At 45.0% G+C, this 27539-nt stretch overlaps 2 protein-coding genes across 5 annotated transcripts in view; one reads left to right on the top strand and one right to left on the bottom strand.

Moving 5' to 3' along the window:
- Positions 1–451: 451 nt before the first annotated feature.
- On the top strand, positions 452–10184 carry tspan12 (tetraspanin 12). 3 transcript variants are annotated; one of them, XM_004086960.5, is made up of 7 exons: positions 452–2867; positions 3120–3202; positions 6261–6396; positions 7994–8059; positions 9008–9115; positions 9186–9329; positions 9403–10184. In XM_004086960.5, exons 1-7 carry the CDS (start codon positions 2802–2804, stop codon positions 9619–9621), a joined length of 822 nt encoding a protein of 273 aa, XP_004087008.1. In that variant the 5' UTR covers positions 452–2801; the 3' UTR covers positions 9622–10184. The 3 variants fall into 3 exon arrangements, with proteins under 3 accessions (XP_004087008.1, XP_020557836.1, XP_020557837.1); XM_020702177.3 differs by lacking the exon at positions 3120–3202; XM_020702178.3 differs by lacking the exon at positions 7994–8059.
- A 179-nt stretch (positions 10185–10363) lies between these two features.
- LOC105353862 (A-type voltage-gated potassium channel KCND2) overlaps positions 10364–27539 on the bottom strand; it is a 45961-nt gene continuing 28785 nt past the window's right edge. Inside the window, exons 4-6 of one of the 2 annotated variants that reach the window (XM_078941621.1) lie at positions 12852–12884; positions 12649–12701; positions 11505–11889 (exon numbers count right to left, since the gene is read on the bottom strand). In XM_078941621.1, the coding sequence (XP_078797747.1) occupies positions 11709–11889; positions 12649–12701; positions 12852–12884 (267 nt within the window). In that variant the 3' untranslated portion in view covers positions 11505–11708. Of the gene's footprint in view, positions 11890–12648; positions 12885–27539 lie in introns of both variants that reach the window. The other variant, XM_023952385.2, reaches the window with a different exon arrangement.

Raw genomic sequence — 27539 nt, 5'->3', positions numbered from 1 at the left:
TGGAAAAAACGGAGCAAATGAAGTTTATGCTTTAAACAACAAAGCATGTATGATAATTAACTCCAAACGTATAAAGAAGAATAAATAAAACCAGCTAGTCTGGAGACAAACGGACTCCATTAGCGTTCCCGATGTGGCCCCGATAGCAGACGTTCTGTCCCGCAGCTCTCCTTTCTCCATTTTGGGCCAGACAGCAGCTCTTGATTCTCGGTCGGATTTGCAGAAATCCTGCTTGAAGAAGATTCCCATCTCTTGACAAACCTTTGCATCCTTAGAAACCTTCCAGAAGATGTGGCGGTAGTGCCTCATGGAGAACTGGATGAGGTTTTGCCGGTGCCTCCCGGTTTCTCTCCTCCCCAGCCGATGTTCTGTATCCACAACCATTTCCAACACCGATGTGTGCTGTGGCGCGATCTTTGCCAGGATCCCCAGGACTTCTTTGCGGGTGTTTTCCTCGCTTTTTTCTTTCAAACCTTGTAACTTCAGGTTCCAGCGCCGTTTATATCGCTCCATCTCCACCACCCTCTCTCTTAAGTCATCATTGTCTTTCCTCAGCACAGAAACTTCTTTTCCCAGATTGTGCACTTTGGATTTACAGTCCTTTATATCAGCAGCGTTTACCTCAGTGATCTTCGTCAGATTAGCCAGAATCACAGAGTTTTCCCGAAGTCTGCCGTCAAAGTCGTCAAATCTCGCCGTCAGTTTTTCGATGGCGGCAGTTAGAGCTGACAACTCGGCATCACTTTTGTTAGAAACGACCACCTTGTTAGGTGGAACGGAGGGTTTAGTGCAGGGGTGGGCAATTCCAGGCCTCGAGGGCCGGTGTGTCTGCATGATTTCCAGATAGTCTTGCCCTACTCATGGCTGATTACCTGGTTCAGGTGTGTCCAGCCAATCAGAACATGCCAGAGCAGGGTATGCTGGAAAACATGCAGGAATGCGGCCCTCAGTGCCCACCTCTGGTTTAGTGGGTGTAACCGGGGTTTTCCTTTTAGTAGACAGCGAGGATACTTCCATGGCGTATTCGTGGTCATGTGTTGTCATCTCTGGGTTTTTGGATGCGGGAGTCGGCTTCTCCGATACAGGCTTTTCCCGTGGCATTCTAGGAGCTCTTAATATTGCTGTTGTTGTTTTTCCCACTTCGTTCTTGTCTCTTTCCAGTGGTAAGACTTGAGAGTAATAAAAAAATAAAGCAAAACTAGTTCAGCAGTTTGAAAATGAGGTCAAAAGGGATATTTTGGGACCGGACCGTCGCAGCTCACAAAAAGTTGACCGCACGGACCGCCATCTTAGCTCCTCCTCAAAAACAGCAACATGACATAAAAACAAAGCTACTTTGGAAAATATTGATTTTAAAATCAAAGGTTCTGACAAAAAAACGTAGAATTATAATAATATTCCACATGAATAAAATAAAATATTTTAAAATGCTGTTTTAAAATAATGAACAGGTTTTTAAAGCAAAATGAAATATTTTGAATAATATAATGGCTAATTTAAAATCGGTGTGCAGGTTTTTCACCATTTCATGATCTTTTTATATATTTATGAGAGATTCATTGGTTGATTGTGTATTTGCATGAGGCCATATTTATTTATTTAATTATGAACAGTATAGGACTCCATAGTCGCGGCCCACAGGTTCAGAACAGATTTTTTTTTCCAGGCCCACTAGTTGGCGCTCGCGGACCGAGATTGGGCCCATGGTTAAAAATCACTGCATTAGAGGAACAGATCATAGATGTTCTGGAGATCCATGCAGGGAAGCAGATGAAGATGTCAGAGAGGAGCAGTGATGATGCTGGTGAAAGGACGCTGAGGGTGGAGCTACCAGGAAAGACCAAAGAGGTTCATGGATGAGGGAGGACCTGAGGGAGAATGAAGTGTGACGGCCTTTAGAAGAAGCAGCTGAAAGCTTTCTCTGGATGTTTGCTATGCTGCACTTTAAAGGAACAGCATCCAAACATGAAAGTGTGCATGTTTTCATGCACACTTTCATGTTTGTAGCGTGTTATTCACAGCTCTGTGCTGTCAGGCTGGGCTACACACAGTCAGTCTTTTCCCGCCTTCCTTCAGAAATGTCAACATTTGCTTTATTTCTTCCTGATTTCCGCAGCTACTTTGCAGGTTGAGTCCTTCAAAAATAAAGCCTGTGGTTCAGGTCATAGGTCATAGGTCAGTGAAGAACCTCAAACTAGTTAACAGTTTTCAATGGTTAGTTAAGCTTGCAGGTGGCTTCAGGTTTTTGAACTTACTTCCATATTTTTTAGGAACAAAACAGTTTTCTTTTTTTCTGAAAAAACGGTTCATGAAAGGTGAACGTGATGACGTAGCGTACGTCCCAGACCACCAAAGCTCCGCCTCCAAGTGTCAGTTACCTTCACCGTGAAAATGTCTCTCAACCTCATCCGCTGGTAGAAATGTCCTAATAAGGTCAAAGGGGCGTGGCCCCGGGGGGCGCATTCCCCTGTCCCCCCCAGGACCCGTCGAGCGCGGATGTGGACGGAGGGAACAGATTGAGGAGGGGCCCCCTGCCGCCCCAAATCACAGCTCTCAAACCGGGACATTTAGTCATCTAAAAGTCCGGAACGAGCGGAACCATCTGGACCAGACCGCGGTTCTGCTGATTGGTTAGGAAGTCTCGGAACCCCCCACCCCCACCCCGTCCAGCACCTGTCGGAGGGTTTCTGCTTACGGGAACAGACGAGCCCGAAACAGTCACCGACTGCAGACACAGCCGGACGGGACCGCACGAGGAGGAACCGTCCCGCCGGGATGAACGGCGCGGGGCTGCGGTCCGAATGGCTCGAGAGCACGCGGTCAGGTGTCTGCGCCACCTGCTGCACGCGCTCAACCTGCTGTTCTTGGTGAGAGGGCACACACGCACGCGCTGATAGAGGGAGGGGCTTGACCTACAGAGCTTTTGCGCGTCCACGCCACTGCAGCCCCCCAGGTTAGGAGGGGGGGGGGGGGTCTGACCTGAAATCGATGCGCGTGACCTTCACGTGTGCGGGGTTAAGTATGTGGGAAAAACGTCAGGGCGCATGCGTGTGTCACATTCTGTGTTGGTATTTGTGGATGTGAAACTGATCCGTGCTCGTGTGTGCGCGCGCATCCAGCTGATGGCGGTGTGCGTGCTAGGCGTGGCGGCGTGGATCAGAGACTCCCTGAACTCCATCCTGACCCTGGCAGCCCACACCAGGTGAGTCCCTCTGCTCCCAACGATTCTGACAGGTGACGCTCAGAATCTCAGATGCGGGTTCTGTGTCTCAGAACCGAGTCAGAATCTCAGATGCGGGTTCTGTGTCTCAGAACCGAGTCAGAATCTCAGATGCGGGTCTCTTTGTTCTAAAGGTTCTGATAGTTTGATTCTCATCTTGGTTCATTTATGTCAATGAATGTTTATAAATGAGGAAACGGTACCACTACTCCTATCCACACTGCTTATGGATCCGGTATTCTAACAATACCTTTATCGATACTTTTTGAGGACGAAAAATCAATAAATAACAAATTAAGAACATAAAGTGTTTTATTTCCTCATTATGCAACAATGTTTTTTTAACAAAACATTTGACTTTATACATGTTTCCAACTAGAAAAGTAAAATGAAAAAATAAACAGCAATGTTTTGACATATTGCTGTCGTGATGTAAATATAAAACAAATTAAATAAATGTTTGAGTTCATAAAATCATCCCAGAGAAATTCTCTGCTTCAACTCCCGCAGTGAAAGCTGCGTCTAAAGGCCTGTTCACATCGGGACGAATTTCGCCGGCGATTTTCGCCGACGTTTAACGCCTCATGACTAAACAAAGGGCACCAATGTGAGTGTGCACACCGAGGCGAAAAAACGCCACGCGCCAAAGCGTCAAAAAAAAAAAACGCCTCGGGTTCGTTTTTTTTTTTCCGACGCGTCGCGTCGAAATGTATTCGACCAATGGGAATGGCGCTTTTGCACACGTGTCTGGAGCCTCTGAAGTTACAGTAAAACACAACTTGGGGGCGGTCAAACACAAAACTGCCTTGCTGAGCACACATACCAGCGAAGAAGATAGACGCAAAGTAGCGTCTACACACAGCCGCGAAGAAATAATGACGGACATTCTAAAATATCCCCGAACCAAGCACCAGTTGGAGCTACTGGTGCTTGAAATATTCATGTTTTCTTTGTATTATTCTGACAAGCGCGTAAATACTTGCTCTCTTCTTCTGAGTGAAAAGCGACTTTAAGAAGCGTAAAGTTGCGCAGCGCCACCTTGTGTACAGGAGTATTTCTGTTTACATTAAGCGCCATCTAATGTCAGGGAATGAAATTGCATGTTCACTCCACTCATCGTCAGCGAAAATCGCCTGGGTGTGAACACAAAAAACGTGGCGAAAAACGCTGGCGAATAACGCCTGGCGAATATTCGTCCCGGTGTGTACGGGCCTTAAATCTGACGCCCGTGTGTCCGTCTCTCTGAAGCTAAAGCCCCGCCTCTCTACCTGTTCACGTCATCTGCAGCAGCAGAGAGTTGTTTTTTCTCGCGCCCCTCCAGTCTGTTCTACACAGAGATTTAAATACGGTCATCATAGCAGCAGGTTGACATGATAGTCAGGGCGCTCTGGCGCAGATTTCATCAATTTTACGCGCGCGCTGCGTGCTGTCTGAACAACAGCCCCGCCCCCCGTGCACCCAAATAGCCAGACAGACCTGTCCTCTGCAGTGAGAAGAGCGAAGTTCATATCATCATCAATTAACGGGAAATTGACTGACTTGTAGAGTTAAATATAGCAGATAACGTTTATATCTTGTGGGACACAAAAAAAGCGACCTCTCCGGTACCGATAGCAGAACCGGTGAGGTCAGATCTTAACGATACTGCGGTCTTGAAAAAAGTGGCCCCGGGGCTCATTCAATACCGGGGCTCGGTACCCATCCCTAATTGGCGGTGGGAATTAATAAATAAAAGGATATCAATCAATCAATCACTTTCCAGCCTGAGTGATTTGTGTCCCAGCAAAGCCTTCTGGGTAAACGTGGTTAAGCAATGTAGAGTTTAAGGATTATTCTAATCGGTTTTTAGTGAAAAACAATCCTAACATGGGAGTTCAAACAGGATCAGTGACTTTCTAAATTATTCTACATAAAATCATAACTTGAATTCATTCTTTATAAATATTGGATGTAATTCAAAGGAAATGACAAGAAAAAAGAGAAACTCTAACTGTGTTTTTACGGTTGATGAAAAAGGGGTGCAAAAATGAGAAAGCAGACATGGGTTGATGTTGACATGAAAAGGATCCGAATGACCACAGATGATATAATCCGACCTTCATGTTGGGTTTGGAATCTTTCCTAATGGTATGAAAAAAGGGATTCCTATTTTCAAATCATTGTTTCAATCATCACAGGCCAGTGTCGTTACTTTCAGTTTTCTAAAATCCCAGAAAAATTGTTTGTTAAAAAGTTAAGTAGTTTTTGTTGAAAATAGAAACTACGACACAAGAGTCAATATGGCTTCCATTGAAACTGATCTACAGCTTTGGCATTCTTCTAAATATCAGACGATATTTCAACAGCAATTAAAGAAAAAGAAATAAAGAATAGGATTATTTTGAGATTTAAAAATGCTATTTGAGGCCACTAATCACTCCATTTTAAACATAAACTATATTCCTTTGGTAGAACAGGCGTGGCCCTTAACCAAATAACTAGTTATTGGCACAAAAGACAACAACATGTACAGTTTGCAGGTCATACTTCAAAACACATAGATATTGAATATGGTGTACCACAAGGATCAATTTTGGGCCCAGTTCTTTTTATCTTGTATATAAATGACATCTGTTGAGTTTCTAATGTGCTGAAACTTCTATATTTGCAGATGATACGACCCTATTTTGCTCTGGAAAAGATTTCCAACATTGAACAAAAGAGGTTGAAAAAGAAATGATTACATTTAGAAATTGGTTTTAGAAAAGAAAAAAAAAGCTTTCATTGAACTTGGCAATAATCAAACTGATGTTTTCTGCGAAAAAGAACCAGAATGATGTCATACACAGACCGGTTAGATGTGATGTCGCACCACTTCCAGTCCGTTCTGACAGAGGACCATGTTGGCCATCTTGATTGGTTCTGACCCTGGATCCAAGCGGTCCCGACGCCGACAGCAGCTTCCTGATGGTGTTCAGAAGACTGCAGTTCCTTCATCACGTGTCAGCGGTCTAAACTTGTGTCTTGGTGTTCTGGACCTTCAGCTTTGTTTGTGCTGCAGGTTGGAGGAAGCCGCCATCCTGACCTACTCCCCAGCCGTCCACCCCGTCATCATCGCCGCTTCTTGCCTTCTCATCTTGGTGGCCATGGTGGGTTATTGCGGTACTCTGAGATGCAACCTGCTGCTGCTGTCCTGGGTAAGAGCACAAAGACTGAGTCCAGTTCTGATCCAAACCCTCAACCACGTTCTCGTAGTTTCCCTCAAAAGCTCAAGACCTTCTCTCAGGTCTTTAAAGTCACGAGTTTTTTGAGGAACCTCCAAACTCTTCTTCTGTGGTTTTTAAAGCGTTGAGGTGTTTATTTAAGAGTTATGCAGAAATGGGTTTGAATCGTTCACACCAAAGCTTCTGAACACAGAGATGATGGAAGACAAAAGCAGACAGTGGCTCAGGACCAAACGTTGGTTCTCCAACACTGAACTCAGAGTCTCTGCTGAAGATCTCTGGGCTGAAAACCACACCTGTCACCTGCTGATTATTGTTTATTAATCCCACGAATGGGAAATGTCCTTGTCACAGTAGCATGGAGTTTGGCACAAGTATGTACAGACAGTAATTAACAAATACACATTTTGAAAGAAAATATACAAAAATAAGAGTTTTCCGAAATAATAAACAGGGAAAGAGATGTGCAGGAATATAGAGTCATCTGTATATACAGTTTTGGTACAGTGGAATAAAAAACGAAAAACTATAAAACTATTTACTTAGGCTGGTGTTGAACAGCCTGATGGCAGCTGGGATGAAGGACCTGCGATAGCGTTCCTTCTTGCATGGTGGGTGCAGCAGTCTGCCACTGAAGGAGCTGCTGAGGTCTGAAACAGTCTGGTACAGTGGGTGAGAGGGGTTGTCCATGATTGATGTCAGCTTGGCTAACATCCTCCTCTCACCCACCTCCTCGATGGAGTCCAGGGAGCAGTCCAGGACAGAGCCGGCCCGTCTGACCAGCTTGTCCAGTCTCTTCCTTTCTCTCTCCGAGCTTCCGCTGCTCCAGCAGACCACTGCATAAAGGATGGCTGAAGCCACCACAGAGTCATAGAAAGTTCTTAGCAGTGTCCTGCACACCCCAAAGGACCTCAGTCGTCTGAGCAGGTGGAGACGACTTTGGCCCTTCTTGTACAGGGCATTTGTGTTGTGTGTCCAGTCCAGTTTATTGTTTAGGTGAACACCCAGGTATTTATAGTCCTCCACGACCTCGATGTCCAAGCCCTGGATGTTCACCGGTGCAGTCAGATGTGGTTTCCTGCTGAAGTCGATCACCACCTCCTTCGTCTTGCTGGCGTTGATGTGCAGGTGGTTCAGAGCACTCCAGTCCACAAAGTTGGTGATGACCTCCAGGTACTCCAGATCGTTTCCCTGAGATAGCCGCCCGCCAATGGCTGTATCATCAGAGAACTTCTGGAGGTCTCAGCTGTCAGTGTTGTGTGTGAAGTCCGATGTATACAGGGTGATGACATCATCACCCTGAAATACAACAATGCTAACCATGTGGTGAACTTTCAGCTGACTGAGGTCTAAATCCAGGATAAAATGTGGACCTGTCCCCTTCACTTTGAATGCAAAGGGGGCCGGCCTAAAGGTCAACCTGTCCGCCATTACCTGAGCGAGCAGGTGTCTTCATTGTACTGTGCAGGAGGTGGTCTCTGAAAGACCAGGATGTGGTTTCTTGGTTAGACATGAATTCCTCAGCATGCAGGGCTTTCTGCTCACCCTCCGTCTGCTGCTGTGTCTCCAGTACTTCTGCAGTCTGCTGGTGATCTTCTGCGTGGAGCTGGCCAGCGCAGTGTGGAGCTATGAGGAGGTGAGCCCCAACCCCTGCATGTGCAGGTAAGACACCTGAACACTGTGCCAGAAAACAAGAGTCCAAAGTCCAAAACAAAAAGAGGATGTAAGCTTCAACATCAGACAGAGGAGACGCTGCACCACCAGGTTCATCTTCATCATACAGTTCCTGTTGGACTTCATGGATCTGCTCTCTTCATGGCTTCACAGTCAAACCTGCAGATTGAGTTTGACTTCTTGTTGCCTCCAGGCAATTTAGGAAATGATGGAATGGAGCCCCAGAAGCAGTTGTTCCTCGGAGGTCGTGGGATGTAAATATCTCGCTCTGGTGGCGTGATTGGCTGCAGCTTCCTGTGTGGTTGTCAGCAGCTGTGGCGTCCGGTGACACTCGGCTCACACAGAACTCGGTTCCAAGAATATCCAGAAATGTCAGCCACGTCCTGCTGCTCGTCTTTCAGCCCCTCGGGCTCAACAGCAGCTTTCCACTGAGCTGCAGCTCTGGAGGAGGGTCTGACCAGCCCTTCGTCCTGAACGGAAACCTCCTCATCCTCCGAGCTGCCGGCTGTGCGTCTGGACTTTTACAGTCAGATCCTCAGTCCAAGTGCAAATCTGACACCAACGTTTGAGTTTCTGTGTGACATTTATTTGCTTCTAAAAGACTGTAAATATCAACATGTTCTTTTTTTTTGTTTTTAATCCAACTTTTCTTATATTTTATTATATTTGAATTGGCTTCACTTTTTGTCATTTGATTGAATCTTGGTTTATTTAAACGTTTAACCTTTTTCTTGCACTCATTTTTATGTGTGTCAGTGCACGTATTAGTGCACGTGTTTGTTCCACGTATTAGTGCTTTTTTTTTCATTTAGTGTTTTTGATTGCATCTTTGTCACTGTGTCTTTTCTTTGTGTTTATTTCTCTTTGTGATGGCGCCTACGTGTGCGTGATATTTGCGTGCTTGTGTCAGCCCTCTGTGCAGCGCTCTGACATGATCAGCCTGAAGCCCCGCCTCCATAACTTCGGCCTGCAGCATCATCAGTGGCTAACACACACCTGGAATCACTTCCAAACAGAGGTAACGATCCCACCTGCACACAGGTAATGTGGTCATGTGACCTGTGAGTGACAGGTGTGTGCTGCCTCAGTTCCAGTGTTGTGGGGTGATCTACTTCACCGATTGGCTGGAGATGACAGAGATGGAGTGGCCACCAGACTCCTGCTGCACCAATCAGTATCCAGGCTGTGCTCGCCACGCCCACTTCCACGACCTCAGCGACCTTTACCAAGAGGTGAGACTTTTGCTTCTGATTGGACAGCTGCAGCTCCGAGGCTCCTCCCATCACTGCTCTTGTTGTGTTTCAGGGCTGTGGTCCAAAGATCTACAGCTTCATCCGTGGGACAAAGCAGCTGCACTTTCTGCGCTTCCTGGGCGTGTCCATGGGCGTGGCTCAGATCCTGGCCATGGCACTCACTCTCACGCTGCTTTGGGCGCTCTGCTTTGGACAGAGCTCTGCAAAGCTGGGCTCCCAGATGCCCCCAGCAGCTCTGGAGGATTCTGCACCCTCAGGGGCCACCGTCTGATTTGGAACTAAAGCCCCCCCACCTATCTGTTTGTGTCCAGACAAGATGGAGAACCAGAGGAAGCTGGCGTTTCCGGAACGTTCTTCACTGTTCCACGCCTACGCTGGGCCCTGGATGGTTGGGACGATCCTTCAGAAAAATCTCCTTTTTGGAACCGTGATCTATCCTCCCAAACGTGTCTGTGCCGGCGAACTGCTGAGCCCGCAAAGTCAGGAAAAGATGAACCAAGACCCCGATGTGGAAGTCTGACAGATCACTGCAAGGAGCACTGATCATCTTCAGATGATCCTCCAGACCATTTGAAAGCCAGAGAGGCAGCTCAGCTTCCAGCTGGAGATCCTTTGAGCCCCTCAGAACTCAGACATGATGCTGAAGCTTCTTCTAGATCAACATTTGGAGGAAAGGAGTCCCGTCTGTGGGGCCTCAGAGGAACACTCCAGTCTTAGAGGATCAGCTTCTTCTCATGGACATTTGCATTACGAACAGTCACATGAAAATTGTTGAATGTGATGAACCTGGAATAAAAGAGAAGCCGAGACCTGGTCTCTGCTTCCTGAACAGGGCTTCTGAATCTGGGAACCTGGTTCCTATGAGGTTTTTCTTTGCAGGTTCTGAAACAGATTTATGGATGAGCTGATCACAGAGGAAACCTTTAGTGAAGGAAACCCAGAGAGAACAGGATTCTGGGTAAATGTGTCTCTGAAGGAGGGGGGTCAGCCAGCACAGAAACAGGAAGACCAAAGCAATAAATACATTCTTTAATCAGCCTCCAACAGCTTCACCTAAATCATGGCGGTTTGCAAAGACATCCTCTACAATGGAAGAAGTTCTAAATCCAGATCTGCTCTCTGCCACCAAAAATTCAGACTTTCATCCCAAATCTGACTGTTTAGCTTCAGGTTTACCTACAGACCAAGTTGACAGCTTGGTCCGTCGTCACTGGAGATCTGGATGCGGTTCAGAAGAGTCAAACCTGAGCTCCATTCAGACTCCAGATGGGCACAGCAGATACACAAGCTACTATATATAGAGAGAGAGTACATTTAGAGTATATTTGTAGCATAAATAGTGCACTCATATTTATAGCACATGAGAAACCAGGGTTCGATTCCCGAGGGGGTGATGAGCTTCATCCAGTGTGGGTCCTTGGGAGACCCTTCGTCCTACTGCCTTACTATATAACCACGAGGGGCCCAGATCGTGCTCCCTGTGCCGGTCCCCAGCCTGGATCAAATACAGGGCTGTGTCAGGAAGGGCATCCGGCCTAAAAATAGCTTTACAGAAACACAACATAATCCAAGTTAGACTTTGGATCTAAACCAGAACCGGGACCAGCTGGGTGGAACCGGGACATTGGTAAATGTCAGAGCAGAGAGCAATGGTCGTAATTGGGAACTCTGTGGTCATCCTCAGTGCTTTTTCTGAGATTCCCCACCCACACCACCTGAAAGCATCAACACAGTTCTTTCAAAACTGCTCCACAGCTTTATTCAGCTAAGAACCCAAAGCAGGAGCTGTTAAGAGTCTGTGTCTAGGTCTGTCATGCAGTTTCTACGCAAAAGTGACATCCTGGGTGAACTAACCACGGAGGTCGCAGAAGTATCTACTGCTCACGTGCACAGAAAGTAACTACTGATTACAGATAGGAGTAATCTATCAGCTCACTGAGGAATTTATGGTTGGCTCAGACTCCTTGCCTTAAGCCTTGACATAAGACTCCATCCAAACAAGGAGTTCCCGAATAGACGTCGCCTAGGAATCAATCTCTGCCCACATAGACTCTTTCAACAGACTCCACTAACAAACGAATGTTGATCTGAACAGAGTGCAGACTGTTCTGTAGACAAACTGGTTTGGTATTAGTGAACAGGAACGGTATGAAAAGAGACCGAAAAGGGTCATAAATCTAGTCTAATGTCTGACATCAGATCGTCCTTCGTCATGGCAGGTTCTCCTCCAAAGATGAGGGGGAAATTCTCGCCTCAGTCGTAGAACCTGTTTCTCCATGCAGATGATGTGAGTTCTACACATGGTCAGATGATGTGCACGATGTGCACTGCTCCATTGAAACCACTCCACTGGCATGTCTAGAGGGCAGACACCCGGACTGCGTTGCTCTGAGGGCTGTCAGAGAAGCTGGCCAAGCCCTCAGGTGGCGTTCCGGCTGTGATTGTGGGCGGAGGTTTGCTGATGACCGCAGCAGAAAGATATGGCTGCTCGCAGTTCAGGGAAAGCTCCTCGTGGTATTTGGTGTTGAGACTGGATCGACTGAAAAGAGAAGAGATAGACAACATAGACATGAAAGTAGCACACATTTGGGTCAGAACCATGAGCGGATCTCAGCCCTGAAGACACCAGCGCGAGTAGTTTTAGTGGATGCTCAGGAGACCTTCTGTTCACACAGATCCTCACAACCTCAGAGCCGGAAGGCCAGAAACCTCCAGAACCTCCAGCATTCTTACCCCTTGTGCTATCTTAGATGACCCCCCCCCCCCTTCCATTGAGGTGTTCTCCCTACCATGACAAAGGTGGATAAAGGTGGAAAGATATCATGTAATCCATGGACACCAGTGAAGATCACAAATCATTGAAGAAAAAAGGTTCAGAGCTCTATCTAGTGGGTCTAGATGACCCACCTCCCAATGTTAAAGTGCCTAGGATAGACCAGGGTTACGCAGATCAGTTCCTGACTGGAGCCTCCAGGCTTTAGAAGAACCTTCAGCAGAACCTTCAGGGCAAACTCGCTCGGTCCCCTCATGTGTCTGCAGTGCATTTCTTCATGTTTGCAGATGCAAGTTGGGTGTTGTTGTTAGTTAGCTCCTGGTGTTAGCAATGAGGTTCTTCTGCCCCCCACAGACGCTGGAACTAAGGAGAACGTAGAACGTCACAAACCTTCAGGACCCTGTTCAGTCATCCCTTATCCATCAATGCTTGTGTGGGACGTCTCAGCTTCCTCTCTTCGTGCTACAAACCCTGTCAGCTCATGTTCAGGAAAGCCCCCCCATGCTGAAATGTTCCCAGTCTCACCTGGTGGGGGGCCTCTCCCGCAGCTGGATGCTGCTCAGCTCCTGGATCCGGGCCTGCAGGCCGACACACATGTTGGAGTTTGGAACGGCGAAGCTCTTTCTTTTCATACAGGGGCAGCAGGAAAAGCCACGAGGCGATGAAGATGAGGAGATGGAGGAAGAGCGGGACAGGTGCTTCAGTAGGGTTCTGTCTCTGCAGCTCACCTCATGCACTCTCTCACTGGTCAAGTTGTGCCTCTGAGGAAGAGCAGAACAAACATTTAGTGTGGGAACACAGAACTCTTTCCTGTTATCATGTAAAGTCCTGCATTCACAGAAAACAGGAGGAAGAGTTTCTCCTCTTCATGACCAGAGGCAAGTCTGCCTGCCGGCAGGACACTCTCACAGAAATGTATGGTTGTGTTTCTTTCTGTTCTTTTGTGTAAATGCTTTAGTTTATGAGCGCCTCACACTGCTGTCTATCGGACCGTCGCTGATCGGCAAAGACGCCTCTTCTTCCTGCGCCGGCGTTCTCCGTTCCCTCATCTGGCACCTCCAGGCTGTATCCTGACTGAAGGCCAGCCGGTGCTACGCAGATCTCGGTGGGAGAGGTGAGGAAAAAGAGCCGGCGTCCAATTAAAGATCAGGCTGGAATGGAAGCGTGGACTTTCCGGTAGACGGCGTCGAGTGTTCTGTCGACTTCCACCGACGAGATGTTTTCCCCGAGTCCCAGCTCGGACACGCAGGGTCTGGATTCCTGAGGACTGTTCATCCTAGCTCTTCTTCTGCCTGGTCGCCTCTCTCTGTGGTCTGTGGATTTTCAGATGGCCCGGGTTCTAACCCTCAGCGCCTACGGCCCCTGACGCGGATCCCCGGCAACATGAGGCGGGCTCGTTCTTGTTAAATGAACTTATAGACTCCAGGAACTTGGATCTTTTGTTTCTGACTGAAACTTGGCAGCGGGACTCCGACCACCCGTCTCTCATTGAACTCTGCCCGGCTGGTTCCTTCTTCATTGGACGGCCTCGGCCATCGGGTCGTGGAGGGGGAGTCGCCTCTGCCGCTCAGAGAGCGTGGCTCAGTTCTCTTCGTTCGAGCTTCAGGTGATCAAAGTCAGGGATAAGAACCGTGTGTCCTGTGCTGTTGTCTACCGTCCACCTTAACCAAACAGCCTCTTTGTAATAAAGGAGTTCCACTATGAAGCTGTCTAACCTGATCATTTTTTATTTAGATATACATATTAATGATGACTCTGACCTCTTTGCCAGAGGTTTCAGAGTCTCATGGACTCTTTTCATGGTACTCAGCATGTGTCTGGGTCCACACATGTTAAAGGCGGCACACTCGACCTTGTTTTTACCTTAGGTGTGCATATTGACTCTATTTTTTCTGAGGACATTTTTATTTCTGACTGTGACGGGGTCCCGCCGGAAAAGGATGCAGAGGAGCCAAGGTAGGAGCGTCCTTTCTTTAATTTCACGAACTGCGAGCACTTCAACTGTTCCACGCAGGGTCACAACAGGTTATCACCTCCGTCTCGCTCCTTCCTCACTACCTGTGATGCACCCTTTTAAATGATGAGCCCCTCCCATGGGGCGTGGCTCTTCAACATCTTCCAGGTGGCACCACAGGTAGTAGTCTTAAACATAAAATATACACAAATACACAAAACAAAAACAGTGTGGGCCCCCTCGCCATCTGACGGTGCCACACCGTCACACTGACCATCATTGTGTGTTTTTTTTTAAACTTGTCTTTTTCTGTGTCGTTCTTGCCGACATAGAGAAGTTAGCTCTGGCAGCTCGAGGCCTTTTCTAACGCTTTGAACCTGGTCCTCTCTCCGTGCACAGATGTTCATTCGTTATTATGTATTTTTAAAAGTTACTGTCTTTCTGGGCTGCACGGTGGTGCAGTGGTTAGCCACTTGCCTCATCAAGAAGCCCCTGGTTCAAGTCCCGGCTGGGGGACAGAAACAGAACATCAATGGGGGACCTTTCAGTGTGGAGTTAGCATGTTCTCCCTGTGCCTGCTTGGGTTTGCTCCAAAAACATGCTTCATGGGTTCATTGGCAACTCTAAATTGTCCCTAGGTGTGAGTGTGAGTGTGCACAGGTGTGTGATTGTAACCCTACAACAGACTGGTGACCTGTCCAGGGTGTCCCCTGCCTTCGCCCATAAGTGGCCGGGATAGGCTCCAGCAGTCCCGTGACCCCAAAAGGGACAAAACGGAAGAAGAATGAATGACTGCACTGTCTTTCCGTTCTAGATTTAGTCTGTCCCATTAAAACCAGACTGGCCCCTGTCACTAAAGTTTCCCCTTGGATAAATGACAGCATTCGCTGTCTGAAATGATCTTGCAGAAAAGTTGAACGTTTATGGAAGAGAACTCACCTACATGTTCATTTACTTCATCTTAAGGATCTTTTAGTTTCTTTTAACAGTGCTGTTAGAGATGTGAGGGCTGCTAACTTCACTAATCTCATTTCCACAGGCAGAGGTAATCCTAAGGTGCCATTCAACACCCAGTCCACCTGCCGTTTCCATCTATTCAAATGATGATTGTTTTATCATCTTTTATTGACAAAGTCAGATCTGTGAGAAGCTCTCTGTGTCACACAGCTGGTCCTAGTTCTGGTTCTGTTAGTCCACCTCGGCCTGTGGTTTTAGACACACTGTTGGCACAATGAAGGCATCCTCTTGCTCTCTCAACATGCTGCCAACATCTCTGCTCAAAGATGTCTTCCAGTCCATCGGTCCTTCTGTCCTGTCAATAATTGACTCATCCTTGCTGTCTGGTCAAGTCCCTGAGGACTTTAAGAAAGCTGTTGCTTCCTCTCCTTAAAAATCCTGGGCTTGACTCCTCCCTCTTGAGCAGTTGTAGACCAATTTCTAATCTTCCATTCGTGTCCAAAATTTTAGAAAAGGTTGTTGCTAACCAACTTACAACTGCTCTGGACAGTCATGGCATTTTTGATCAGTTTCAGTCAGGTTTTGGCAGAACTCACTCCACTGAAACAGCCCTACTCAGTCACTAATGACATCCTGATGCAGAGTGATGCAGGAAAATGCTCTGTGCTGCTGCTACTGGACCTGACAGCAGCCTTTGACATGTCGACCACTATGTCCTCCTGGACAGGCTGAAAAACTGGGTCGGGGTATCCGGTTCTGCTTTAAACTGGTTCTCCTCTTATCTGACGGGTAGATCTTTCTCTGTTGTATTAGTAGTCTTCTTCTGCATCCCTCACTTCTGGTGTCCCACAAGGCTCAGTTTTGGGACCTTTATTGTTTATTTTATGCTGCCTTTGCAGCATAGTTTAAGTTCTTTTAATGATATTTCTTATCATTTTTATGCTGATGATATTCAGATCTATGTGTCTTTTAAACCCCATAATGTTTTTAAAATACAGATTTTTTGCAGGTGTCTGGATTCAGTCAACAGTTGGATGAAGGATAATTTTCTCCAACTAAATGAAGCTAAAACTGCGGTTCTAGTCTGTGCTCCTGACAGTTGCCTGACTCTAGACCCGGTTTTATATGTCGGGTCACTTGTTTGCTCTTGTTTTTATCATTTTAGAAACATTGCAAAACTGAGTCCAATTGTGTTGTGTTCTGAGTTGAAGATTCTCATCCAGGCTTTTATTTCATCTCGTCTTGATTATTGCAACTCCATCTTCACATGTTTAAGCAGAAAATCTCTAGAACGCCTCCAGGTTGTCCAGAACGCTGCTGTCAGGCTTTTAACTAAATAATTTAAGTTTTCACACGTCAACATGTTATTAATCCAGCTGCACTGACTCCCCATCCGCTACCGACTCCATTTTAAAATCCTGCTCCTAATAACCAGGCACCGGTCTATAGAAAGACCTTTTGCAGCCGTCCACTCCCAGCAGGTCCCTGAGGTCATGTGACCAGGGTCTGCTGGTGGTTACAGACTAAAGGTGACAGTCTTTGCAGCAGTGGCTCCATCCCTCTGGAACTCCCTTCCTCTCAGCCTCAGATCTGCTGGCTCAGTGTTTTCTGTAAAAATCAGCTAAAAACCTCTTTTTAAAATTGCTTTTTCATAATTTTTTAAATTCCTTGTTTTACTTTGTTTTATCGTGTTTCACTGTGAAGCACTTTGTGATTTTTATCTTGACAGGTGCTATACAAATAAAGTTTATTGTTATCCTTATTATTACATTACAAAAACAAAACACTTCAAACCGAAAATCTTCCCTGAAAGAGATCTTGTTCCAGAGTTTCTACACGGAACCTTTTATTTCTCAATTTGCAGGAAAGCTCCTGGAATGGAGAGACTAACCTTCATCTATCAGCTCCTCTTTGAGTCGGATGGCTTTATATCACGCCCAACCCCAACCCAGGACGGCTGAGTGACGTTCTTGGATCTCCTCTTCATTGTAGGTAAGCACAGTCATCAAACATTTGTTTTTAATTGGAGGAAGGAAGATGAAAATCTGGAGAAACACCAGGAACTCGGAGGAGCTGGAGAAGGCCTGAGGTCACAGTGGTGCCCCTGGTGATTGGAGCGCTAGAGGACTAGAGGACCCGAGTTTTGGTAAGAAACCATCCGTGAACGATGTAAAGAGACTTATTTCATTAAAAAAACATGTAGCCTCAGAGTCCTGGGAACCTGAGGGTCCTGCAGTATCTTAGCTGTTTCTGGACTGGGATGTCTAAGGTCTTTCCAGGGATCCTCCAGTTTGGGCTTGCGGCCCTGAGTGCTCTGATCAGCACTGACACCTTACAGGTCTTCTCTGAGTCTCTTTTCACACATTATACCATGGTCCGGGTGAATACTCGAGTCTGATTGGCTGCTGGGTGTACACTAAAAAGTGATATCCCACAGGATAACCACACGGTGAAAAAAGAATTTCCGGTCACCTAGCTTGAATGTTCACTGCGCCAGCTTCTTTAAAACAACCTTTTGCTTCATCATCTGGACAAAAACAAGCAGTAAGAGGTGAACTTTCTCTCTGAACTGATGCTTTATTCAACCCATCGGAAAGATCAGCATAGATATATCACTTTATATCACCAAGTCTTGACAGCAGCGGTGGTGCGACGTGCTGCACCACGTAACAAATAGTCTGCTTTTTTCACAAAAAGCGATCCAAATAAAAAAAAACAAGAATTAAAGCCGCAAGCGGCGTTGTATGGCCCGCAGACGCAACCCGCCTTCCACGCCCAACTCTACGCACTACCGCGGCCCTCTCCGCCCTCACCGCCCACAAATTAAAAGCTAATGAAGGCTGGATTTGCTCATAATGCTAACTATGCTAACTATGCTAATGTGCCTAAATGAGCTAGCATTGCGATTAGCATCATCAACTGACTTAAAAAAACACATTTCCTAAAATGCTAATTATGCTAACTATGCTAGCTATGCTAATGTGGCTAAAAGTGCTAGCATAGCGATCAGCATCATCAACTGACTCAGAAAAACACATTACCTAAAATGCTAATTATGCTAACTATGCTAACTATGCTAATGTGGCTAAAAGTGCTAGCATAGCAATCAGCATCTTCAACTGACTCAGAAAAACACATTACCTAAAATGCTAATTATGCTAACTATGCTAGCTATGCTAACATAGCTAAAAGTGCTAGCATAGCGATCAGCATCATCAACTGACTCAAAAAAACACATTTCCTAAAATGCTAATTATGCTAACTATGCTAGCTATGCTAATGTGGCTAAAATTGCTAGCATAGCGATCAGCATCATCAACTGACTCAGAAAAACACATTCCTCCATTGGTGAGAGTTATATGTCATAAGTTGCTAAAAAGCCCACTTTTTCCAAAATGGCGGCTTTTCTGTTGATTTTATCTCCAAAGCAACCATTTTATGTTTTGGTCCCCTCGGGAGGACGAACAGATTGACGTCAGTTTCGGACAAATCGGTAAAAGTAAACTTTTTGTCGTCCTTAGCAACAGTGGTTTTATGCTAACCACGCCCACAATCCTTATATGTCCATATCCAGTGTTTTTCAATGTATTCAGTTTCAGGCATTAATGCATGCATTAAATTTTCACTGTATTGTATTGAAATGCATGGGAGTTATAACAGTGCGCCACTTTGCTAGCTTGCCACGCGCACGCCGTTCAAAATCTACAACTTCTAATTTCAACATTTTTTACACAGTAGCTTGCCATTGATGCCCAAAAAGTTTTGAGACGATCGAAGAAAATTCAAACGACAAGTTTACGTTTGAATCTGGTGGTTAATGTGTTTTTTATAGAAAATTCAAGATGGCCGCCTTTTCCCGAGGTCAAGGGTCGACGAAACTCCAAAGGTGATTGTAGACTTACGCTAGGGACATGCGAGTCAAATTTCGTGAAAATTGCTCGAAAAAAAGTTCATTTTTCTATATTGTGTAAAAACGCGAAAAACTCAAAATGGCAGATTTTGGCACAAAATGGCCGCCAAACCGTAGGTCGTGTCGCCATCACGTAATGATTTCGAAACTTTCTTTGGATATACCCGACAAAGTTATCTGGGTTTCGTTAGCCGATTCCTAAAAATAAAATCCGAAAAATTTTTTTTTTGCCGAGTCAGCACTTTTTTTTGCGACGGTTTTTTGTTTACCACAGCCACATTCCTTTATCGATTTTGTCGTATCTGACATCGTTTTGTTCAGTGTGGGCCAGGGAATCGTATATTTCATTTTCACGACATTCCGATAAAATATGTGCGTGTTAGCTTAAATGGCGACGGTTCCGAATTCGCCACGCGCACGCGTTTCAAATTCTACAACTTCTAATTCCAACATTTTGTCCACAGTAGCTTGCCATTGATGCCCGAGAAGTTTCAAAAAGCTCGGAAAAAATCCCTAGGACGAGTTTTCGTTTGTATCCGTTACTAAAAGTGCTTTTTTATGAAAATTCAAGATGGCCGCCCCTTGCCAAGGTCAAAGGTCAACGAAACTTCTTTGGTTATTGTAGAATCCTGCTAGTGGCATGTGTGTCCGATTTCGTGAAAATCGCTTGAACAAAAGTGTTGTTTTACCATATTGTCAAAAAACACAAAAATCGCCATTTCTCAGAGTTCGCCACAAAATGGCTGCCAAGCCGTAGGTCGTGTGGCCATCCCATAATGATTTCAAAACTTCTTGGGGATATCTCCAACACGCGTGTTTTGGTTTCGTAACTGTATTCCGAAATATTTTTTTTTGGCCCCATAAGCGATTTTCGGCCCATTCATTTTTTTTACGGGAACGCTCGCTGTGATGTCATCGACTTCGGGGGGGTGACGTTCTCTTTGTCGAAAATTCATTTTCAATTTATCCCAGATGTGTGCCAATTTTGGTGAGTTTTCGGGTATGTGGCGGGGGTCAAATTTGAGCTCAACGGATCCGTAAGAAAGAAGAAACGTAATAAAAAAAATAATAATAATTAAAGCCGCAAGCGGCGTTGTATGGCCCGCAGACGCAACCCGCCGTCAACGCCCAACTCTACGCACCACCGCCCTCACCGCCCACTTTTGATGAAGGCTGGTCAAAACTGCATATGCTAATTATGCTAACTATGCTAGCTATGCTAATGTGGCTAAAAGTGCTAGCATAGCGATCAGCATCATCAACTGACTCAGAAAAACACATTACCTAAAATGCTAATTATGCGAACTATGCTAGTTATGCTAACATAGCTAAAAGTGCTAGCATAGCGATCAGCATCATCAACTGACTCAGAAAAACACATTACCTAAAATGCTAATTGTGCTAACTATGTTAGCTATGCTAACATAGCTAAAAGTGCTAGCATAGCGATCAGCATCATCAACTGACTCAGAAAAATATATTATCTAAAATGCTAATAATGCTAACTATGCTAGCTATGCAATTGTGGCTTAAAGTGCTAGCATTGCGATCAGCATCATCAACTGACTCAGAAAAATATATTATCTAAAATGCTAATAATGCTAACTATGCTAGCTATGCTAACATAGCTAAAAGTGCTAGCATAGCGATCAGCATCATCAACTGACTCAGAAAAACACATTCCTCCATTGGTGAGAGTTATATGTCATAAGTTGCTAAAAAACCCACTTTTTCCAAAATGGCGGCTTTTCTGTTGATTTTATCTCCATAGCAACCATTTTATGTTTTGGTCCCCTCGGGAGGACGAACAGATTGACGTCAGTTTCGGACAAATCGGTAAAAGTAAACTTTTTGTCGTCCTTAGCAACAGTGGTTTTATGTTAACCACGCCCACATTCCTTATATGTCCATATCCAGTGTTTTTCAATGTAATCTGTTTCAGGTATAAATGCATGCATTCAATTTTCACACTATTGTATTGAAATGCATGGGAGTTATAACAGTGCGCCACTTTGCTAGCATGCCACGCACACGCCGTTTAAAATCTACAACTTCTAATTCCAACATTTTTTCCACAGTGGCTTGCCATTGATGCCTAAAAAGTTTCGAGATGATTGATGAAAATTCCAACGACAAGTTTAAGTTTGAATCCGGTGGTAAAGGTGTTTTTTATATAAAATTCAAGATGGCCGCCTTTTCCCGAGGTCAAAGGTCGACGAAACTCCAAAGGTGATTGTAGACTTACGCTAGGGACATGCCAGTCAAATTTCGTCAAAATCGCTTGAAAAAAAGTTCATTTTTCCATATTGTGTAAAATCGCGAAAAACTCAAAATGGCCGATTTTGGCACAAAATGGCCGCCAAACCGTAGGTCGTGTCGCCATCACGTAATGATTTCAAAACTTTCTTTGGATATAACCGACAAAGTTATCTGGGTTTCGCTAGCCGATTCTTTAAAAAAAAATCCGAAATTTTTTTTTTTAGCCGAGTCAGCACTTTTTTTTGCGATCGTTTTTTGTTTACCACGGCCACATTTCTTTATCAATTTTGTCGTATCTGACATCGTTTTGTTCAGTGTGGGCCAGGGAATCGTATATTTCATTTTCACGACATTCCGATAAAATATGTGCAAGCTAGCTAAAATGGCGACGGTTGCGAATTCGCCACGCGCACGCGTTTCAAAATCTACAACTTCTAATTCCAACATTTTGTCCACAATTGATTGCCATTGATGCCCAAGAAGTTTCAAAAAGATCGATGAAAATTCCTAGGACGAGTTTTCGTTTGAATACCTTACTAAAGGTGCTTTTTTATGAAAATTCAAGATGGCCGCCCCTTCCCAAGGTCAAAGGTCAACAAAACTTCTTTGGTAGTTGTAGAATCGTGTTTGTGGCATGTGTGTGCAATTTCGTGAAAATCGCTTGAACAAAAGTGTCGTTTTCCCATATTGTGAAAAAACAGGAAAATCGCCATTTCTCTGAGTTCGCCACAAAATGGCCGCCAAGCCGTAGGTCGTGTGGCCATCCCATAATGATTTCATAACTTCTTTGGGATATCTCCAACACGCGTGTTTTGGTTTTGTAACTGTATTTCAAAATATTTTTTTTTGGCCCCATAAGCGATTTTCGGCCCATTCATTTTTTTTACAGGAACGCTCGCCGTGATGTCATCGTCGTGGGGGGGGTGACGTTCTCTTTGCCGAAAATTCATTTTCAATTTATCCCAGGTGTGTGCCAATTTTGGTGAGTTTTCGGGTATGTGGCGGGGGTCAAATTTGAGCTCAAAGACGCCGTTAGAAACGAGAAGAATAATAATAATAATTAAAGCCGCAAGCGGCGTTGTATGGCCCGCAGACGCAACCCGCCTTCCACGCCCAACTCTACGCACCACCGCCCTTATCGCCCTCACTGCCCACTTTTGATAATGGCTAGTCAAAACTGCATATGCTAATTATGCTAACTATGCTAGCTATGCTAATGTGGCTAAAAGTGCTAGCATAGCGATCAGAATCAACTGACTCAGAAAACACATTACCTAAAATGCTAATTATGCTAACTATGCTAGCTATGCTAATGAGGCTAAAAGTGCTAGCATTGCAATCAACATCATCAACTGACTCAGAAAAACACATTACCTAAAATGCTAATTATGCTAACTATGCTAGTTATGCTAACATAGCTAAAAGTGCTAGCTTAGCGATCAACATCATTAACTGACTCAGAAAAACACATTACTTAAAATGCTAATTATACAAACTTTGCTAGCTATGCTAATGTGGCTAAAAGTACTAGCATTGCGATCAGCATCATCAATTGACTCAGAAAAACACATTACCTAAAATGCTAATTATGCTAACTATGCTAGCTATGCTAATGTGGCTAAAAGTGTTAACATAGCGATCAGCATCATCAACTGACTCAGAAAAACACATTATATAAAATGCTAATTATGCTAACTATGCTAGTTATGCTAACATAGCTAAAAGTGCTAGCATAGCGATCAGCATCATCAACTGACTCAGAAAATCACATTCCTCCATTGGTGAGAGCTATATGTCATAAGTTGATTAGAAAAAACACTTTTTCCAAAATGGCGGCTTATCTGTTGATTTTATCTCCATAGCAACCATTTTATGTTTTGGTCCTCTCTGGAGGACGAACAGATTGACGTCAGTTTCGGACAAATCGGTAAAAGTAAACTTTTTGTTGTCCTTAGCAACAGTGGTTTTATGGTAACCACGCCCACATTCCTTATATGTCCATATCCAGTGTTTTTCAATGTATTCTGTTTCAGGCGTGAATGCATGCATTCAATTTTCACTGTATTGTATTGAAATGCATGGGAGTTATAACAGTGCGCCACTTTGCTAGCTTGCCACGCGCACGCCGTTTAAAATCTACAACTTCTAATTCCAACATTTTTTCCACAGTAGCTTGCCATTGATGCCCAAAAGGTTTCGAGACAATCGAGGAAAATTCCAACGACAAGTTTACGTTTGAATCCGGTGGTAAAGGTGTATTTTATAGAAAATTCAAGATGGCCGCCTTTTCCCGAGGTCAAAGGTCGACGAAACTCCAGAGGCGATTGTAGACTTACGCTAGGGACATGCGCGTCAAATTTCGTGAAAATCGCTCGAAAAAAAGTTCATTTTTCCATATTGTGTAAAAACGCGAAAAACTCAAAATGGCAGATTTTGGCACAAAATGGCCGCCAAACCGTAGATCGTGTCGCCATCACGTAATGATTTAGAAACTTTCTTTGGATATACCCGACAAAGTTATCTGCGTTTTGTTAGCCGATTCTTAAAAATCCGAAATTTTTTTTTTTTGCCAAGTCAGCACTTTTTTTTCGATCGTTTTTTGTTTACCACGGCCACATTCCTTTATCGATTTTGTCGTATGTGACATCGTTTTGTTCAGTGTGGGCCAGGGTATCGCATATTTCAGTTTCAGGCTATTCCAATAAAATATGTGCGAGCTAGCTAAAATGGCGACGGTTGCGAATTATCCACGTGCACGTGTTTCAAATTCTACAACTTCTAATTCCAACATTTTGTCCACATTAGCTTGCCATTGATGCCCGGGAAGTTTCAAAAAGATCGATAAAAATCCCTAGGACGAGTTTTCGTTTGTATCCGTTACTAAAGGTGCTTTTTTATGAAAATTCAAGATGGCCGCCCCTTCCCAAGGTCAAAGGTAAACAAAACTTCTTTGGTAGTTGTAGAATCGTGTTTTTGGCATGTGTGTGCAATTTCGTGAAAATCGCTTGAACAAAAGTGTCGTTTTCCCATATTGTGAAAAAACACGAAAATCGCCATTTCTCTGATTTCGCCACAAAATGGCCGCCAAGCCGTAAGTCGTGTGGCCATCCCATAATAATTTCATAACTTCTTTGGGATATCTCCAACATGCGTGTTTTGGTTTCGTTGCTCTAATTTGAAATATTTTTTTTTGGCCCCATAAGCAATTTTCGGCCCATTCATTTTTTTGACGGGATCGCTCGCTGTGATGTCATCGTCTTCGGGGGGGTGACGTTGACTTTGTGGAAAATTCATTTGCAATTTATCCCAGGTGTGTGCACGTTTTGGTGACTTTTCGAGCATGCGGCGGGGGTCAAATTCTCGCTGAAAGGCGGCGAAGTCGTCGTTCCAACTGCGAAAACAATATGGTCCTTGCAGTCAGTGACTGCTGCTGCGGGCCATAATAAGGTATGAGGAATAGCAGTGCGCGACTTTGCGAGCTCGCCACACGGACGCCGTTCAAAATCTACAACTTCTAATTGCAACATTTTTTTCATAGTAGCTTGCCGTTGATGCCCAAAAAGTTTCGAGACGATCGCGGAAAATTCCAACGACAAGTTTACGATTGAATCCAGGGGTAAAGGCGTTTTTTATAGAAAATTCAAGATGGCGGCCTTTTCCCGAGGTCAAAGGTGGACGAAACTCCAGAGGTAGTTGTGGACTTGCTCTAGCAACATGTGAGTCAAATTTCGTGAAAATCGCTCGAAAAAAAGTTCATTTTTCCATATTGTGTAAAAACGCGAAAAACGCAAAATGGCAGATTTTGGCACAAAATGGTCGCCAAACCGTAGGTCGTGTCACCATCCCGTAATGATTTCAAAACGTCCTTTGGATATCGCGGACAAGGGTATATTGGTTTCGTTAGTCGATTCTGGAAAAAAAAGTTCCGAATTTTTTCGTTTTTGCCGAGTCGGCACATTTTTTTGCGACGGTTTTTTGCTTACCACGGCCACATTCCTTTATCGATCTTGTCGTGCGTAGCATCGTTTTGTTCAGCGCGGGCCAAGGAATCGCATATTTCCTCTTCACGACATTCCGATGAAAAATGTGCGAGCTAGTCAAGATGGCAACGGTTGCTAGCTCGCCACGCGCACGCCGTTCAAAATCTACAACTTCTAATTCCAACATTTTGTCCAGAGTAGCTGGCCGTTGGTGCCCGAAAAGTTACGAGACGATTGATGAAAATTGCAACGACGAGTTTTCGTTTGTATCCGGTGCTAAAGGTGCTTTTTTGAGAAAATTCCAGATGGCGGCCTTTTCCCAAGGTCAAAGGTCAACGACACTTCTGGGGTGTTTGTAGACTGGAGCTGGCAGCAAGTGTGTGCAATTGCGTGAAAATCGTTCAAACAAAAGTGTCTTTTCCCCATATTGTGGGAAAACACGAAAATCGCCAATTCTCAGAGTTCGCCACAAAATGGCCGCCAAGCCGTAGGTCGTGTGGCCGTCCCGTAATGATTTCAAAACATCTTTGGGATATCCCCGACACGTGTGTCTTGGTTTCGCGGCTGTATTTTGAAGTACATTTTGTTCGGCCCCATACGCGATTTTCGGCCCATTCATTTTTTTGACGGGATCGCTGGCCGGGATGTCATCGTCTTCGGGGGGGTGACGTTGACTTTGTGGAAAATTCATTTGCAATTTATCCCAGGTGTGTGCCCATTTTGGTGACTTTTCGAGCATGCGGCGGGGGTCAAATTCTCGCTGAAAGGCGGCGAAGTCGTCGTTCCAACTGCGAAAACAATATGGTCCTTGCAGTCAGTGACTGCTGCTGCGGGCCATAATAAGGTATGAGGAATAGCAGTGCGCGACTTTGCGAGCTCGCCACACGGACGCCGTTCAAAATCTACAACTTCTAATTGCATCATTTTTTTCATAGTAGCTTGCCGTTGATGCCCAAAAAGTTTCGAGACGATCGCGGAAAATTCCAACGACAAGTTTACGATTGAATCCAGGGGTAAAGGAGTTTTTTATAGAAAATTCAAGATGGCGGCCTTTTCCCGAGGTCAAAGGTGGACGAAACTCCAGAGGTAGTTGTGGAATTGCTCTAGTAACATGTGAGTCAAATTTCGTGAAAATCGCTCGAAAAAAAGTTCATTTTTCCATATTGTGTAAAAACGCGAAAAACGCAAAATGGCAGATTTTGGCACAAAATGGCCGCCAAACCGTAGGTCGTGTCACCATCCCGTAATGATTTCAAAACGTCCTTTGGATATCGCGGACAAGGGTATATTGGTTTCGTTAGTCGATTCTGGAAAAAAAAGTTCCGAATTTTTTCGTTTTTGCCGAGTCGGCACATTTTTTTGCGACGGTTCTTTGCTTACCACGGCCACATTCCTTTATCGATCTTGTCGTGCGTAGCATCGTTTTGTTCAGCGCGGGCCAAGGAATCGCATATTTCCTCTTCACGACATTCCGATGAAAAATGTGCGAGCTAGTCAAGATGGCAACGGTTGCTAGCTCGCCACGTGCACGCCGTTCAAAATCTACAACTTCTAATTCCAACATTTTGTCCAGAGTAGCTGGCCGTTGGTGCCCGAAAAGTTACGAGACGATTGATGAAAATTGCAACGACGAGTTTTCGTTTGTATCCGGTGCTAAAGGTGCTTTTTTGAGAAAATTCCAGATGGCGGCCTTTTCCCAAGGTCAAAGGTCAACGACACTTCTGGGGTGTTTGTAGACTGGAGCTGGCAGCAAGTGTGTGCAATTGCGTGAAAATCGTTCAAACAAAAGTGTCTTTTCCCCATATTGTGGGAAAACACGAAAATCGCCAATTCTCAGAGTTCGCCACAAAATGGCCGCCAAGCCGTAGGTCGTGTGGCCGTCCCGTAATGATTTCAAAACATCTTTGGGATATCCCCGACACGTGTGTCTTGGTTTCGCGGCTGTATTTTGAAGTACATTTTGTTCGGCCCTATACGCGATTTTCGGCCCATTCATTTTTTTGACGGGATCGCTGGCCGGGATGTCATCGTCTTCGGGGGGGTGACGTTGACTTTGTGGAAAATTCATTTGCAATTTATCCCAGGTGTGTGCCCATTTTGGTGACTTTTCGAGCATGCGGCGGGGGTCAAATTCTCGCTGAAAGGCGGCGAAGTCGTCGTTCCAACTGCGAAAACAATATGGTCCTTGCAGTCAGTGACTGCTGCTGCGGGCCATAATAATGAAACGAAGCAGAAACAATATAGAAGTTTTTGCGGTTAGGATTTCCTATGTATTTCAATGCGGCCTGTCTTTTACTATAGGCTGGGCATGTCTTTTTGGCTTTAAACCTGTCTTTTGGGGGCTTTTTGGGGCTTT

The sequence above is a fragment of the Oryzias latipes genome, chromosome 23 (genome assembly GCF_053564925.1).
Source record: "Oryzias latipes strain Hd-rR chromosome 23, Olatipes_Hd-rR_3.1".
Taxonomy (NCBI): domain Eukaryota; kingdom Metazoa; phylum Chordata; class Actinopteri; order Beloniformes; family Adrianichthyidae; genus Oryzias; species Oryzias latipes.
The sequence above is the reverse complement of the archived record's forward strand: the minus strand, read 5'-3'. Positions and strand labels throughout refer to the sequence as shown.

What these genes read in the sequence shown, in the direction of transcription:
- tspan12 (XM_004086960.5), top strand. Translation starts at nt 2,802, where the DNA reads ATGGCTCGAGAGCACGCGGTCAGGTGTCTGCGCCACCTGCTGCACGCG. An exon ending in ACCTGCTGCTGCTGTCCTGG is followed by an intron (nt 6,397 to 7,993) that starts GTAAGAGCACAA and finishes CTGTGTCTCCAG; the next exon opens with TACTTCTGCAGTCTGCTGGT. An exon ending in GGAATCACTTCCAAACAGAG is followed by an intron (nt 9,116 to 9,185) that starts GTAACGATCCCA and finishes GTGCTGCCTCAG; the next exon opens with TTCCAGTGTTGTGGGGTGAT.